The sequence below is a fragment of the Diabrotica undecimpunctata genome, chromosome 7, assembly GCF_040954645.1.
Source record: "Diabrotica undecimpunctata isolate CICGRU chromosome 7, icDiaUnde3, whole genome shotgun sequence".
Classification (NCBI taxonomy): Eukaryota; Metazoa; Arthropoda; class Insecta; order Coleoptera; family Chrysomelidae; genus Diabrotica; species Diabrotica undecimpunctata.
In genome coordinates this window covers 81780889-81795934 of record NC_092809.1, presented here as the reverse complement: position 1 = coordinate 81795934, position 15046 = coordinate 81780889, and the positions used below count along the sequence as shown (strand labels likewise).

The 15046-nt window shown below is 35.1% G+C and overlaps 1 protein-coding gene across 1 annotated transcript in view; it reads right to left on the bottom strand.

Moving 5' to 3' along the window:
* Window positions 1-15046, bottom strand: part of Smr (nuclear receptor corepressor smrter) — a 690586-nt gene that overhangs the window by 267768 nt on the left and 407772 nt on the right. Inside the window, exon 8 of the mRNA XM_072537629.1 lies at window positions 1548-1663. Coding sequence (XP_072393730.1) covers window positions 1548-1663 — 116 coding nt within the window. The remainder of the gene's footprint in view (window positions 1-1547; window positions 1664-15046) is intronic.

Sequence of the window (15046 nt, the reverse complement as noted above, 5' to 3'; positions counted from 1 at the left end):
AGGGGGTGTAACGATGTTCTGATCGTTTAACAGTTCGAACCGTGGGAGTGTCAATATTTGCGCATCCACTTCTACAACGTGACGGCGTAGTGGGAATCAGAACGGCTATTTAAGGCGTGTGAATAGCGGAATTAGACAGTCTTGTAGCTAGCGCTCTAGGCTCCCTGACTCGCCGGTGTAGTGAACCAGCTAGCCATTCTGGACAGAGATAGTTCCGTATTGAGGATCATACTCTGTCCCTAACCAAGCGGAACCCATCGGTATCGCGTATTGAGCATTACCGTGGATCTGCACAGAACCAACCGGGACAGAGATTTCCGTATTGAGGATCATACTCTGTCCTTAGCCAAGCGGAACCCGTCGGCATTGTGTATTGAACATTGCCGTGGGTCTGCACAGCTAAATATTTTTGTTTGCGAGCATATTCGGAGCTTTCGCTGAATTGAAGCGAAAGCGAGTATATTAGTAGTACTAATTAATTTCTTTTCTTTTATAGACGTTTGCCGGGAAGTTCATTCATCGCGGGACCCAGACGGAAACGTAGAATTCATTTTATTTTTGTTTTATAAGTATACAACGTAGAATTCCTTTTTTTTAGTTTTTTATTTATTGTATATATATACTTAATAGATTTATTTTTATTTCGAACCTGTGTTTTACTGAGTCTGTCGCCCCGAAAGAGCTACCCATCACAGGGTAAACCGCTCGCCTATTAAATTAGTCATAACTTTTATGTCTGTTACGACATTTTTTAAAAAAGAAAATATGCTCAGAAAAAAAATAATATTAAATTTGCCTTTATACCATTATTATAAAAATATATTTGCTTGTTTAGAAAATATAATTGAAGTTACTTTTGCGGGATAGCGGGTCGTCCCGCGGGACACGTGGCGAGAAGCGGGACGGGAGAGCGAAAATAGCTGCGGGACCTGACAATAGGCTGTCCCCCGTGAAACCCTAGCAATATTCCTTTTTAAATGTTCCTCACGCACAGCACTTGCTTAAGCAACACCTATCATCTAAACAACATTTAGAGTAAGGAATAATACAATCAAATTTTTCGACTTATTGTGTTAGTTATCGTTTTTTCAGTTAACAGAAAATGCAAAACGACCGAATACCTCGTCCATCGAAAAAACGGAATACATAATAGCTTTTGAATATAAATACTTTTTCCTCAATAGATAATAAGGTTTTTAATCTAAAATGTGCTTTGTTTATTACCTGAACGACTAAAGCAGAATGACATGCAAATTGTACTACACTAGCCTTCAGTTTACAGCGTTTTTTTAGGACTTTTCTTCTGGTATCTTCTTTGTATTCGATATTAAGCCACTGTTTTCTTTGTTTTCCTTAGAATTTTGTGATTCATTGTGTAGTTTTATTTCACAAAATTGAAATATTAAATTGTCCGTTGCGGTAAGAATAAAACATTTTAAAACTTAAAAAATATATCACGCTTTCACATTTCTTAAATTTTTAATAGCATATATGAACGTTATGATATGAACTTAAGTATTTTGAGATTATAGAACTAAAAATCTTACCTTGCATAGTATTAACGTCTTCATCGCTGGTTTCTATAAAAGAATCTTTGTCTTTTCTTCTTTCTTTTTTCTTTTTATTTTCACTTAATGTATCACTAGATGGTATGTTGTCATTGCTGCAACAAAAATAATAAATATTAATTACAAAGAAAATGTAATTAAAACAAGATCGTTTAAGAATTAGACCTTTTATCATATAAATCGAATACTTTTATGTTTTATAACCTAAAAATGACGGTTTTGATGTTTAATTATGAAGCTGGTTTTCTGAACTTAATCGACATATTGTTTTATAGTGACAGACATGTTTATGTTGTCTGCACGAAAAGACAAAACAGTTGTCGACCTTCTAGATCCTTTAAGATTGTGTAAACGGCTAAACTGCCACATCATCTGGCCGAGGCTGCTGCAGCGGAAAAGAACATAGACATACTTGTTACGGAGGAGCCAAACCCAACAGCGGTTAAAAGGAGAGGCTGGTTTGTGGATGCGACTGGATGGGTCGATGTACGAATCTGCAACAGGAAGCTGCGAGTATAGTATATGAAATAAAGGCAAAGGAAGAATATAAAATCGCCCGGATGGAGGAATTGCACCTTATGTGCTGCTATCTCTCTTCTAATATAACGGTAGATGATTATGAATGAGCGTAAGATTCATAGTCTATGAGGCAAAACATTGGATATCGAGAGGTGAGTGAGATAAGGCTGTCGAGAGATTAGTTTCAACCAACAGTGGAGGGAAGAGTGGTAGGCAACACGTGATGTGGCCGAGTGGACGAAGTCACTAATACCTAACCTTCGAAGCTGGGTGCACTATGGGCATAGGCAGGTGGATTATTACCTGGCTCAAATTCTAACAGGCGCTGGCAGCTTCCGTAGCTACCTTTTCAGGTTTACAAGGGCACAATCCAATCAGTATCTACTGTGGCCTTTCGGACACACATGATGCGAGTGCAAACGTTCGGCGGATGATGAAGAGAAGTTTAAAAGAGGGTATAAGTGCAGAATGTTTGATTCCGTGATAGAAATGGTGGAGAAAATGATGAGGGATGAGTGGTGGTGAACACGGGTCTATAAATTTATAAAGGAGTTGCTCTCTTCAAAATAACGAGAGGAGAGAAAAGTCACAACTGAATTCTAAAACGAGCTAGTAGGACCTCGGTAGGGTTTGGGGGAACCAATATTTTCTATTATCTCCCATTTAAATTAATGAACTAATCACTAATATCAATTCTGATAAAGTATTCCCTAGGGATAATTAATATTAATTGTGTAATGCTAAATATCCTACTTATGAAAGCCCTACAATTCTGTGAAATTTTCAATAATGTTTTGCCCAAAGGTGACAACTGTGATTCTATTAAACAATGTTTGGTAATATCCATTCCAACAGCAATTGATCCAACTATTCTAAAACCAACCCCACTATGTCTTGTATATTAAAAACTTTCGAAAAGATAATGGAAAAACGATTAGAATGGTACTAGTAACAATAACATTTATCCACGGTCTCAACTTGGATTTTGTAGAGGAAAAGGAACTATGGACTGCATTTCACACCTAACAATTTCAAAGCTTATTTATCCTAAAAATAATTTTCATTACGCATCATCTTGCACATTTTATTCGACAAACTTGTTAAACTCGACTTACGAATAAATGAGTTTTTGTCCTTGTTACTCTGTATAATCTGGTCCGAATATACTGGTTTATGTTCATTCCAACAATACAGTAATTGGTTCAATGATAGTTAATATAGGTCTAGCAATGTATTATAGCAATGTATTGATGCCACCAAAATAAATATTTTGTGAGCATTAAATAGAGTCAATACTTATCTATAGAAATAAAAATCTCCGAAATGTTTGTAAGCGCATAACTTCAGAATGTCCGCACCAAATTAAATAATTCCTTTTTTGTTGTTTGTTATTATAAGGAGAACGTTCGTGTAGAAGATAATTTTCTGTCATTTTAAATCACAATATAACTAATAGATGGCGCCATACTATGATTAAAAAAGCAACCTATAATTAACAGAATAAATGTCAGTATTTATAGATTGCCATAAAGACTAGCTGGCTGTATTTGGTATTCCGGCTCCAAATAATGACGATGAAGTTTTAACATATCAGATGGGAAGATATATCAATGAGGCGGTTTGGAGAATCTCTCTCCGCTACAGGATGGTTAAATACTATGTATGGTCCATATTGTTATACGGCATGGAAACATGGACGTTAAGAGTACTTTCCATTAATAAGTTGGAGGCCTTCGAAATGTGGACGTTGCGAAGAATGTTCCGCATACCATGGACAGATAGGGTGAGAAAAGAGAAAGTGTTAAGAAAGGCAAATACTGAGAGAGAACTACTCGATTTGATCAAGGTACGAAAAATTGGATACCTCAGCCATATTCTGAGAGGAAAAAAGAGACGGCAAAAAAGATTGAAGGCAAGAGACGAATAGGTCGCAAACAAATGTCGTTGCTACGGAACATAAAGAACTGGACAGGCATAAATAACACTGGCGATCTTTTGTATGCCGCAAAAGACAGACGTCTGGCCTTAAGATAATTCGCCAACGCACTATAGGTGCACGGCACTATAAGAAGAAGAAGGAGAATCTCTTCATTTACGATACACAAACGGCATCCCAAAACAAAATAAAATTGAAACAAAATAAAATATAAAATAAAATAAAACAGAATAAAATAGAGTAAAACAAAATAAAATTAAATAAAACTAAAATAAAATAAAATAGAATAAAATGGAATAAACTAGAATACAATAAAATAAAATAGAATAAAATCAAATCTTAAATTTGACGATCCGCAGTATGCTAAATTAAATTGTTTGGTCTGTCTTTTATTTTGTTTTTTTTTTATTTTAGTTCAGTATCAAGACATAGTTTTTTTATGTAGCTTAATACATTTTACAAAGAAAATTTATGACGCACTATTAATTTTTTAACAGTAAATAAATGTAATTCATTTTTTTTGTGACGTTATGAAAAAAAAAAACAACAGTTAAAAAGAGAACAACAGTTCAACACTGAAGCATTTGTCCAAATAGTTCATATAAATTTTCTACAATAGAATCAACAGCAATGCATTGCGTACGATACTTTGATAGAAGCTGTGAACATTAGATCTGATATAATCTTCTTGATGCTCCGGAATAGACAGAAAGAGATAGATCGCAGTAGCACTAGCGTTGGCTTTATCTGGAATATGTGCAACTTTATTAGCAGGCAGATGAATTGCACATTTTGCCTTAAAATTACCATTAAATATACAAATTAATGAAACATCAGATTACAACATCGCCAAAAATAAAGCAATGGCGAAGATTTTACAGGTATGCAAATTAATCGTTTGGAATGAATGTGCATTGGCCCACCATAGATTACAGGGACTTTACAGAACTTTGACAAATATTCTTGACAATCAAAAACATTTTTGGTAGAGCCTTGACTCCTTAGACAAATTAAGAGAGACAAGAGAAAAAATAATAATCTTAGGCGATTGGAATTCAAGAGTAGGTAAGGATATTAACAGGGGATTAGGATCATTGGACAATATGGGGAAGAAACATTAAATAGAAATGGAATTAAAATGCTGGAATTCTGCCAAACCAATGACCTGATAATAGGAAACATATTCAGTGAACAAACCATTAACGACAAATATACATTTGTGGCTGAAGAGAGAAATGCGAAAAGCTTAATCGACTATATAGTCTATACGAGAAACCTAGAACAAAATATAAAAAACATCTTAACGGAAAAGGAACCCGAACTGTCTACACAACACAGGATGGTCACTGCAAAACTAGAGGATGAAAAAATGGAGGAAGTGGAAAGAAAAGAGTACAAGAAAGTAAATGTAAACAAAATAAAGATAAAAAATGTGCGAGAATTTTACACGGAGGAAACTAACAAAAGACTGAGACAAATAGAGTGCCAAAAAGAAACATGGACAATGGAAGAAAGATGGAATACATACAGCGAAGTATTAAAGACAACAGCAACTGAAGTGTGTGGAATCAAAAAATATAATAAACAGTTGAAAAGGACAAGATGGTGGAATAAAGAAGTGAAGACAGAAATAAAAAAGAAGAAAATAGCATGGAAAAAATACATCGAAACGGGATTAGAAGAAGATAAAGAAAATTACTATAGGCAGAGACGATTGGCAAAAAAGACAGTCACACAAGCAAAAGCAAAACCATGGAAAGAATTTGGAGAAGAACTTCAGGAAGAATATATAACAAATAATAGAAACTTTTGGACGACAATACGACACAGAAGGCATTCAAACCAAATACAAATAAGCCCAGAACAAATAGCTAGGGTATGGAAAGAATATTATGAGAAAAAATTTGTTACCGAAGTGATAAAGGAAGACAATATAATCAATGAAGGCGAAGAAAACACAGAGCTAGAGCAAATAAGTAGAGAAGAAGTAATAGAAGGATTATCAAATTTAAAAATAGGCAAGGCAGGTGGAGATGATGAAATTGAACCGAAAATGGTAAAATACATGGGAGAAGAAGAAATAAACTGGCTATGGAAAATATATAAAGAGGCGAGGGAAAAACAAACAATCCCTAAAGACTGACAGAACAATATCATCGTGCCAATATACAAAAAGGGAGAACATGTAAACTGCGACAACTATAGAGCAATATGTCTGTCATCGGTATGCTTTAAAATATATACGAAAATAATAGAGAAGAGACTGAGACAAGAAGTAGAAATGGTATTGGGAGAAGAACAAACGGCATTTAGACCGGGAAGACAGACAAATGACAACATATATATCATTAGAAACCTAATAGAAAGAAGTATAGATACGGGGGAAAAACTAGTATTAGCATTCATAGACCTAAGAGCAGCATTTGACACGATACAAAGACATATTATAGGAAAATGCTTGGGGAAAATAAACGTACCTAATGCATTGATAAAAATTATAGAAAGTACTTACAAAGAGGTAAAAGGAAGGGTACAAATAACAGGGGAAAGATCGGAAGCATTTAATTGGAAGAGAGGTATTAAACAAGGAGATAGTCTCAGCCCTTTGCTATTCATAATAGTAATGAACGAATTGATAAGAAACACTAGAGTCAGAACTAATCAACTACAGACAATAATAGGTTACCGCAGATTACAACCGGTAACAATAGAGTCCTTAATGTATGCAGACGACATAGTACTAATAGCAGATTCCGAGAATAAAAGGCAGAAATTAATGGATATATGGGTAGAACAAATAGAAGAACTTAAAATGGAGATAAACGAGGAAAAAAGTAAGATAATGATAATCAGCGGCAAAGGAGATAAGGAAGATAATCCAATAAAGATAAAATGTAAAAACTCAGAATTGGAAATAGTAACAACTTACGAATACCTGGGAAGTATAATAACTAATGACGGAAAAATAGACTGGGAAATAACAAATAGAGCAAAGAAATCAAACAAGTTATATTATGCATTAGCCCCATTAATGGGAAAAAGAGAACTTGCACGAGAAACAAGAATAAAAATATATAACACAATAGTAATACCGACTGTGCTCTATGCAAGTGAAAACTGGACAATTCTGGAAAAACATAAGAGCAGGATAAACGCAATGGAGATGAGACATCTAAGAAGGATAGTTGGAAAGACAAAATGGGATAGATTAAGCAACGAGACTATTAGTAGAATGGCCAACCAGGAACCGATAATGAACAAAATAGCAAAGAGACAAATGAACTGGTATGGGCATCTAATGAGGATGCAATCCAATAGAATAACAAGAAAAATTTATGAAGCAAAAAACATCGGAAAAAGAAAAAGAGGCAGACCAAGAAAAAAATGGATACAGCAAGTAGTAGAGGCGGGAAAACAAACAAAAATCACTCGAGGAATTGAAAATAATGGCAGGAAACAGAAAAGAATGGAAGAGGTGGGTAAATGGAAATTAAAATAGCTAGACCAAATCCGACACCCTGATAGGGTAAAAGGAAGGGGAGAAAGAAAGAAAGAAAGAAAGGTAGAGCCTTGATTCTATTATGAGACTGTTGCCTAACATCATCCAATTTGTGGCAGCATGTAAAGACGCTCCAATTGACAAATAACATGTGTGTTTTTTGAAAAATATCAAAGTGCAATTGTGTTTTCAAAAATAGTTAGATATTGGAAATGGTAAAGTCGCTATTGACACCCCGACCGGATTCATTTCATTATCCAGAGATGTATTTTACTTAATACACTCGAAAGAGGAACTTATTGAACTTTGATACATTATTTAATTTTAAAGCCGTCGAAGTTCAACGGATCAGCTAGTTTACAATAAGATACAATACATAAAATATTTTGAAAACTATCTTGATGAGTGTGGCCTAGATATAAGACCTAAAAAGTCAGGTGTAGTATGTTTTTCTAGATAGTCAGTAATTGATACTTCTTACGTTTCCTGTATACAATAATTATTGTACATCTCTACATATATATCCTAGACTCTAAACTAATCTGAAAATGATTGTATAATGAAATGTGAAACGGTTTTGTTGTAATTTCGCATATTATATATATATATATATATATATATATATATATATATATATATATATATATATATATATATATATATATATATTGTTATGATGTATTGTTTGTTTGAATGATGAGCAATGAGTATTTTTAATAATATAGGGTTTTTATCGCGGTTCTCAAAGAATTAGTTTGTAAGTACTTTTTTAAATTATCTTTATTATAACTATTATGAAACACACATATATATCTAACCTAGCCGATGTAAATTTAAAATAAACTATCTTTAAATTGATATTCTTATAAAACTAATTAAATTCTATAGACAATGTTAAATTTAAACAAACTATCTTCAAAATTGAAATTGTTATGACACTAACTAAATTATATTAACAAAATTTTGTACCTTTCTTTCACTGAATGCCTAAATGAACTGTTTTCCACTATATATATTCTAATCACCACTGAATGTCTTCGTACTTCGGTTATCCTTGTTTTTGTGAAATTACTTTTTCCAATTATCAGCTTCTACCAATTTAAGATATATTTTTCTTCACCAGCATTTATACACCACCAAGCAAACCAGCAAAACAGCATTTATATTTATTCTTCTTTTCAATATACCAATATCCAATTATTATAAGTTGATTTATACTAATCTCCAATCATAATATAATTTTAATTTCTTCCAATATACCTTTTTAATCTTCAATAATTATTTGTGTATAATTATAAATGTGCATTAAAATATATGCATAATTTTTAATCTTCATTTAACTCACTATATTAAACAATTGGACTATTTGTAACTGATTCACTGACTCCAACTAACTTTCATATTTCTTACTAAACTTTTCTGACTGACTTCTTGAAAATTCTGAACAATTTACTTCACTAACTAAATGTGTCTACTAACTTTCATAATAAACTGGACTCACAGTAACTGTAATTCATAACTGATCCCTTCTAATCCAAATCACCGGGTATTTATATCTTTTTTTCTGCTCTAGAATCATCTGGCAATAAATCATGTTCCATTTGTTCTATTAAATACATGTCTGAATTTTCTGGAACAAACCATTTCGCAAACATGGCCATCTCCGGTGATCCAGAGAATTCCATTCTTTTCTATTAATAATTTTGTTGACATTTAGGCTTTTCAGATCAGAATAAACATTTAAATCATTAAATATATATAAATTAAACATTTTAAACTAACATTATTATTATAACCCCACTTTATATTCGTATTATGATTAATTTCTGTCTGTCAATTGACTGTATAGTTGGTTGCCTATGCACATGGCTCACTTAAATATATTTACAACATTAAAATACAACTTTTTACACTTATTATATGCTAATTTATTAAAAATGCCCTCACATAAATATATTTTTATTAAATTCTCTAGTATATAACTTCTTAAAATAACCAAATACTTGTTATATCTAAAATTATCTAGTATATAACTTATAAATTAATTTTTTAAACAATATCTTTCTTTCTCCTATATCATATCAATATATATATATATATATATATATATATATATATATATATATATATATATATATATATATATATATATATAGAATGTAGAATGTAGAAAATGGGGCGGCCCATAGAGCCTGATACACTGCGACCTTTGCAGATCTATTGTGTTTCCCCCTTATTTTAAAGCACTTCATCTAGCTTGGTCCTCTTAATGAGACTCAACAGCCTTGATAGTGGCCTTTTCATGTAGCCTGGTGCTTCCGGTTTTTCCTCTCCGAGTTCTAGAAACCGCATTCGTGCGAGACCTTCGCAATGGCACAGAACGTGTAGAGCGGTTTCCTCTTCTTCCAGACAGAAACGACAGATGTCCTCTTCTGTCAGGCCTATGAGACTCAAGTGTCTATTGAGTCTACAGTGCCCAGTGAGCAGACCCACTATCATTCTGACAGTCCTGCGTCTGTGCGAAAGTAAGTCTGCTGTAAATTTAGCCGAATGTCCTTTGATGAACTGTTTGGACTGCCTCTGTCCTGGTGAGTTGTTCCACCACTCAAGAGACTTCTGTTGCATCCATTTGTGTATGGCTGCCCTTTTTATCGTATTTGCGATTCCAAAGAAGGGTTCCGGACCAACCAGTGGCGTAGATGCGCCTTCTCGGGCCAATTCATCGGCCTTCTCGTTGCCACGATGACCCTTATGTCCCGGCACCCAGGCAAGTGTCAACCTGTTTTGACTTCCCACCTGAGAGAGGACATCCAAACAGTTCCATACCAGCCATGAATCGACCTGTACCGAACTGAGAGCCTTTAGAGCCGCTTGACTATCGGAATAGATAACGATGGAGTCGTTATCTACATTTCGGCCGATTAGTTCCATAGCGCACCTGTGTATAGCAGCTAATTCGGCTTGAAATACGGTCGCGTATGTTCCTAGACATACCCGGACTTCGGTCTTTGGTTTTATGCCATATATTCCAGCCCCCGTACCTGTATCCGTTTTGGAGCCGTCCGCATACCATATTGAGTTTGCTGTTAGCGGTTAGTCCTCTCTTTTTGGCATTGTAATTTGAAAATTTTTGTTAAAACTATACCTCGTAACCATTCGGTCTACAGGCATTCCTAGAACGGGGTCTTGCTTTATGTCCTGGTATAGCCTTAAGTTATCAGCTCCCTGCATCATACTTATTGGAGCTTGGCCTTGGATCAACCGATCTACTGTTGATCTGGCTTCACTCTGTATGTATATATGCAGAGGTGGTAGGTTTAGCAGAACTTCTAGCGCGTCCGTTGGGGCTGTTCTCATGGCTCCTGTAACACTCAAGCATGCAAGCCTTTGTGTGCTACTGAGCAATCGAATCGCCCCGGACTGTTGCGTTTTGTTCCACCACGCCACTGAACCATAAGTTATCATGGGCCTTATAAACCTTGTGTATAACCAGAGGTTCATTTTAGGATTTAACCCCCAATTCTTACCACACATTCGTCTACATGTGTTCAGGGCCATAGTGGCCTTCTGTGTGACTTTCTGAATGTGTGCATTCCATGTCAGCCTCTGGTCGAATATTACACCTAAGTACTTGGCCTGACTTGTGAATGGGATTTCTACTCCCTTGAGCACTAGTGGCTGTAAGCCTTGCAGTGCTCTTTTTCTGGTGAAGGGAACAACAGATGTTTTTTTAGGGTTAACCTTCAGGCCTTCTTCCTCACACCAGCTGTCCACCATCCTCGGAGCGACTTGAAGTCTCTCCGAAATTATTTTGGTAAAGCGTCCTCGGACTACAATTACCAAATCGTCCGCATAACCCAGACAGTAAAAACCCTCCCTGGACAGTGTATTAAGTAGGTCGTCCATAAGCGTAGCCCACAGTAATGGGGATAAAACTCCTCCTTGTGGGCAGCCGCTTCCTGCCTTCGCTTCAATAGTGGCTTCACCTAACGAGGACACAATGATCCTGTTTGTTAAGGTCGCCTTTGTCCACTCGCATATGAAGGCAGGAACTCCTCTTCTTTTAAGCGCGTCCGTTACAGACTCGAAGGAGACGTTATTAAACGCTCCCTCCACGTCCAGAAACGTCGTCACCGCTATCTCCTTGTCATCTAGCGACTTTGAGAGCAGTCTGTTAAGATCATCCAGCGCCAAGTCTGATTGACTTATTGGTCTGTATGACTTGGGGGTCTGGTCCATTACCCTACCAACCTTGGGGATATATGTGACTTTCACCCTTCGCCATGCGGTTGGAATATATCTCCATGCCAAACTATATATATATATATATATATATATATATATATATATATATATATATATATATTTCTAAAGTTTTCAACTAGTGAATTCAGAGGTTTAATCGGTCATTCAGGTTGGCAAATAAAAAAAGAAGTCAACTACTTCATAAGTTTATCGAAGACGTTTCGCTTTATATTTCTAAAGCTTCATCAGTTCTCTAAAATATAACAAATGACATAGAGTTTATAAGAAATACAGATGTTTATAGTTCATAACTTACAACTCAATATGTAGTATATTATCGATGTTATCATATATCTACTGTACACTTTACTCATTATTTAAAACTAACTTAACCAAAAAAGAAAACACAAAAAACAACACACAAACTTTGCCGAAAATAATGTTCATATTCGTAGATATGAATATTTAAAAAATTTTAAACGAACATTTGGCTTCATTTAGATGGTTCTCCGCTGAAGACCAACAAAGTTCTGATTTATTGCAATCTAGCAAACAACTTGACGCGATACCGAAAATTTTTTTATTTAAGGGCCATGTGTCACCAAATTCCAAGGTTTGAGACAATTATGAACTTCTACAGGGGACATTGCATAATTAGTTGGACGGGTGGAATTTGTATGGCGGAAATATTTTGATATATTATTTTTATTTTTAATTTATGTTTTAATGAAACTTGGAAATAGGGGATGATTTTGTTATTATTTTGAATGGAAAATACGCCAACTTTTAACTGAAGAATAATTGGTATCATTTATTTCGTAAGATGAGAGAGTGGTAAACCTGGCTCAAATTGTCGATGTCGGTTCTTTTGTTTATTGCCGATGAGTTCTTGAGGATCTCACACATTTCAATAAAGGAGCGTTTCTGATGGTTGTTTTGTTTCGCCAGTATTTTGGTATTTGTGAAATCAATGTGATGTTTAGTGGAAATGGCGTGTTGTGCAAGGGCACAAGAGGGTTTGGAAAGTCTGATGTCACTTTTGTGTGAAGTTATACGCCCTAGAAGAGATCGACTAGTCTGGCCAATGTAGCAGGAGTTACATTCTGAACAGGGTATCTGATAGACAACATTAGTGTGCTCTAACGAGTTTAGTGGAGTTTTAGACTTGCAGGATAACTTTCCAATGGTTTTAGTATTTTTTAGGGATATTTTGACGGGTAAGTTTTTGAATAGTTTAGTAAGCTTGTTCGTAATTTGTGGGAAATAGGGAAGAGAAGCATATTTTGTGGCTGGTTTTGGGGTTAACGGGGAAATGTTCGTCTGTATGCTATTGGATATGGAGGCTAGTATTGCACCGTTATGTGCTTCCGAAATAGAATGACCATAGCTTTTAGAGAAAAGATATCTGTTGATGATGGATATGGGGTAAGAGTTATCAATGAGAATGGATTTGAGTAAATCCAAAGATTCCCTCATGTACCGCGTATGGGTCAACGTGTGTACTCTAAAGCTAAGAGCTTGTACAAGGTTATGTTTGTATCTTATTGGGTGTGTAGAGTGGTAATTTAAGAACCGGTTGCTCGCCATGTCTTTCCTGTACCACGTAGTGCCCAATGTGTTACTATGTGTGCGTATGATTCGTATATCCAAAAACGGTATGCTGTTATCAACCTCCAATTCCCAAGTAAATTGCAGGTGAGGATCAACGCTATTGAAGACTGATAAGGTGCTTAAAATCTTATCAGGTGGTGTTGCTAGGATCAAGTCGTCGACATAACGCTTTACAAAGGGAACCTGGAAATCTAACTTACTGATACTCTCATTGATAAGGTCATCTAGTACGAAATTAACTAGAATGGGGGAAATGGACGATCCCATGGGAGTTCCAAAGATTTGGCGATAATATTTGTCATTAAATATTAGATAATTGGTGTCAAACGTCAGTTTTAATAATTCCGAGAATATTTCCCATGATACTGGACTGTGTGGTTGGATTTCATTCCAATGGTTCCGGAGTGACGTGACGACGCTGGAGAGTGGGAGGTTAGAAAACAGTGATACTACGTCGAAGCTTACTAAGACATATTCTCTTGGTAACTGATAATTATTGATAAATTCACTGAACTGGAAAGAGTCTACTATGTTAAACTCGTTCTTATAGTTGTATGCTTGTGAAAGAATGTCCGTTAGGAATTGGGCTACATTAATGTTAGGAGCGTTTATTGACGATAGTATAGGACGCATACTCAGTTGGGGCTTATGGATTTTAGGACGACAATAGAACCTGGGGGCGTTGCCATTATAGTTATGGAGGGATTTGGCTAGTTTATCATCGATGATTTTTTTATTTTTTAGTTCAGTGATGAATTTATTTATTTTATTTGTGTAAGTTGAGGTGGGATTGCGGAGAAGTGGCTGATAATATTTATTATCATCTAGAAGTTGTTGGCTCAGGTTTAAGTACTGCTCTCTCATCATTAGTACTGTTGCATTGCCTTTGTCACTGGTTAATACCATCACAATTCTTTATCTCACCTCCAAACAAGACTTTCCAAACCCTCTTGTGCCCTTGCACAACACGCCATTTCCACTAAACATCACATTGATTTCACAAATACCAAAATACTGGCGAAACAAAACAACCATCAGAAACGCTCCTTTATTGAAATGTGTGAGATCCTCAAGAACTCATCGGCAATAAACAAAAGAACCGACATCGACAATTTGAGCCAGGTTTACCACTCTCTCATCTTACGAAATAAATGATACCAATTATTCTTCAGTTAAAAGTTGGCGTATTTTCCATTCAAAATAATAACAAAATCATCCCCTATTTCCAAGTTTCATTAAAACATAAATTAAAAATAAAAATAATATATCAAAATATTTCCGCCATACAAATTCCACCCGTCCAACTAATTATGCAATGTCCCCTGTAGAAGTTCATAATTGTCTCAAACCTTGGAATTTGGTGACACATGGCCCTTAAATAAAAAAATTTTCGGTATCGCGTCAAGTTGTTTGCTAGATTGCAATAAATCAGAACTTTGTTGGTCTTCAGCGGAGAACCATCTAAATGAAGCCAAATGTTCGTTTAAAATTTTTTAAATATTCATATCTACGAATATGAACATTATTTTCGGCAAAGTTTGTGTGTTGTTTTTTGTTTTTTTGTTTTTTCTTTTTTGGTTAAGTTAGTTTTAAATAATGAGTAAAGTGTACAGTAGATATATGATAACATCGATAATATACTACATATTGAGTTGTAAGTTATGAACT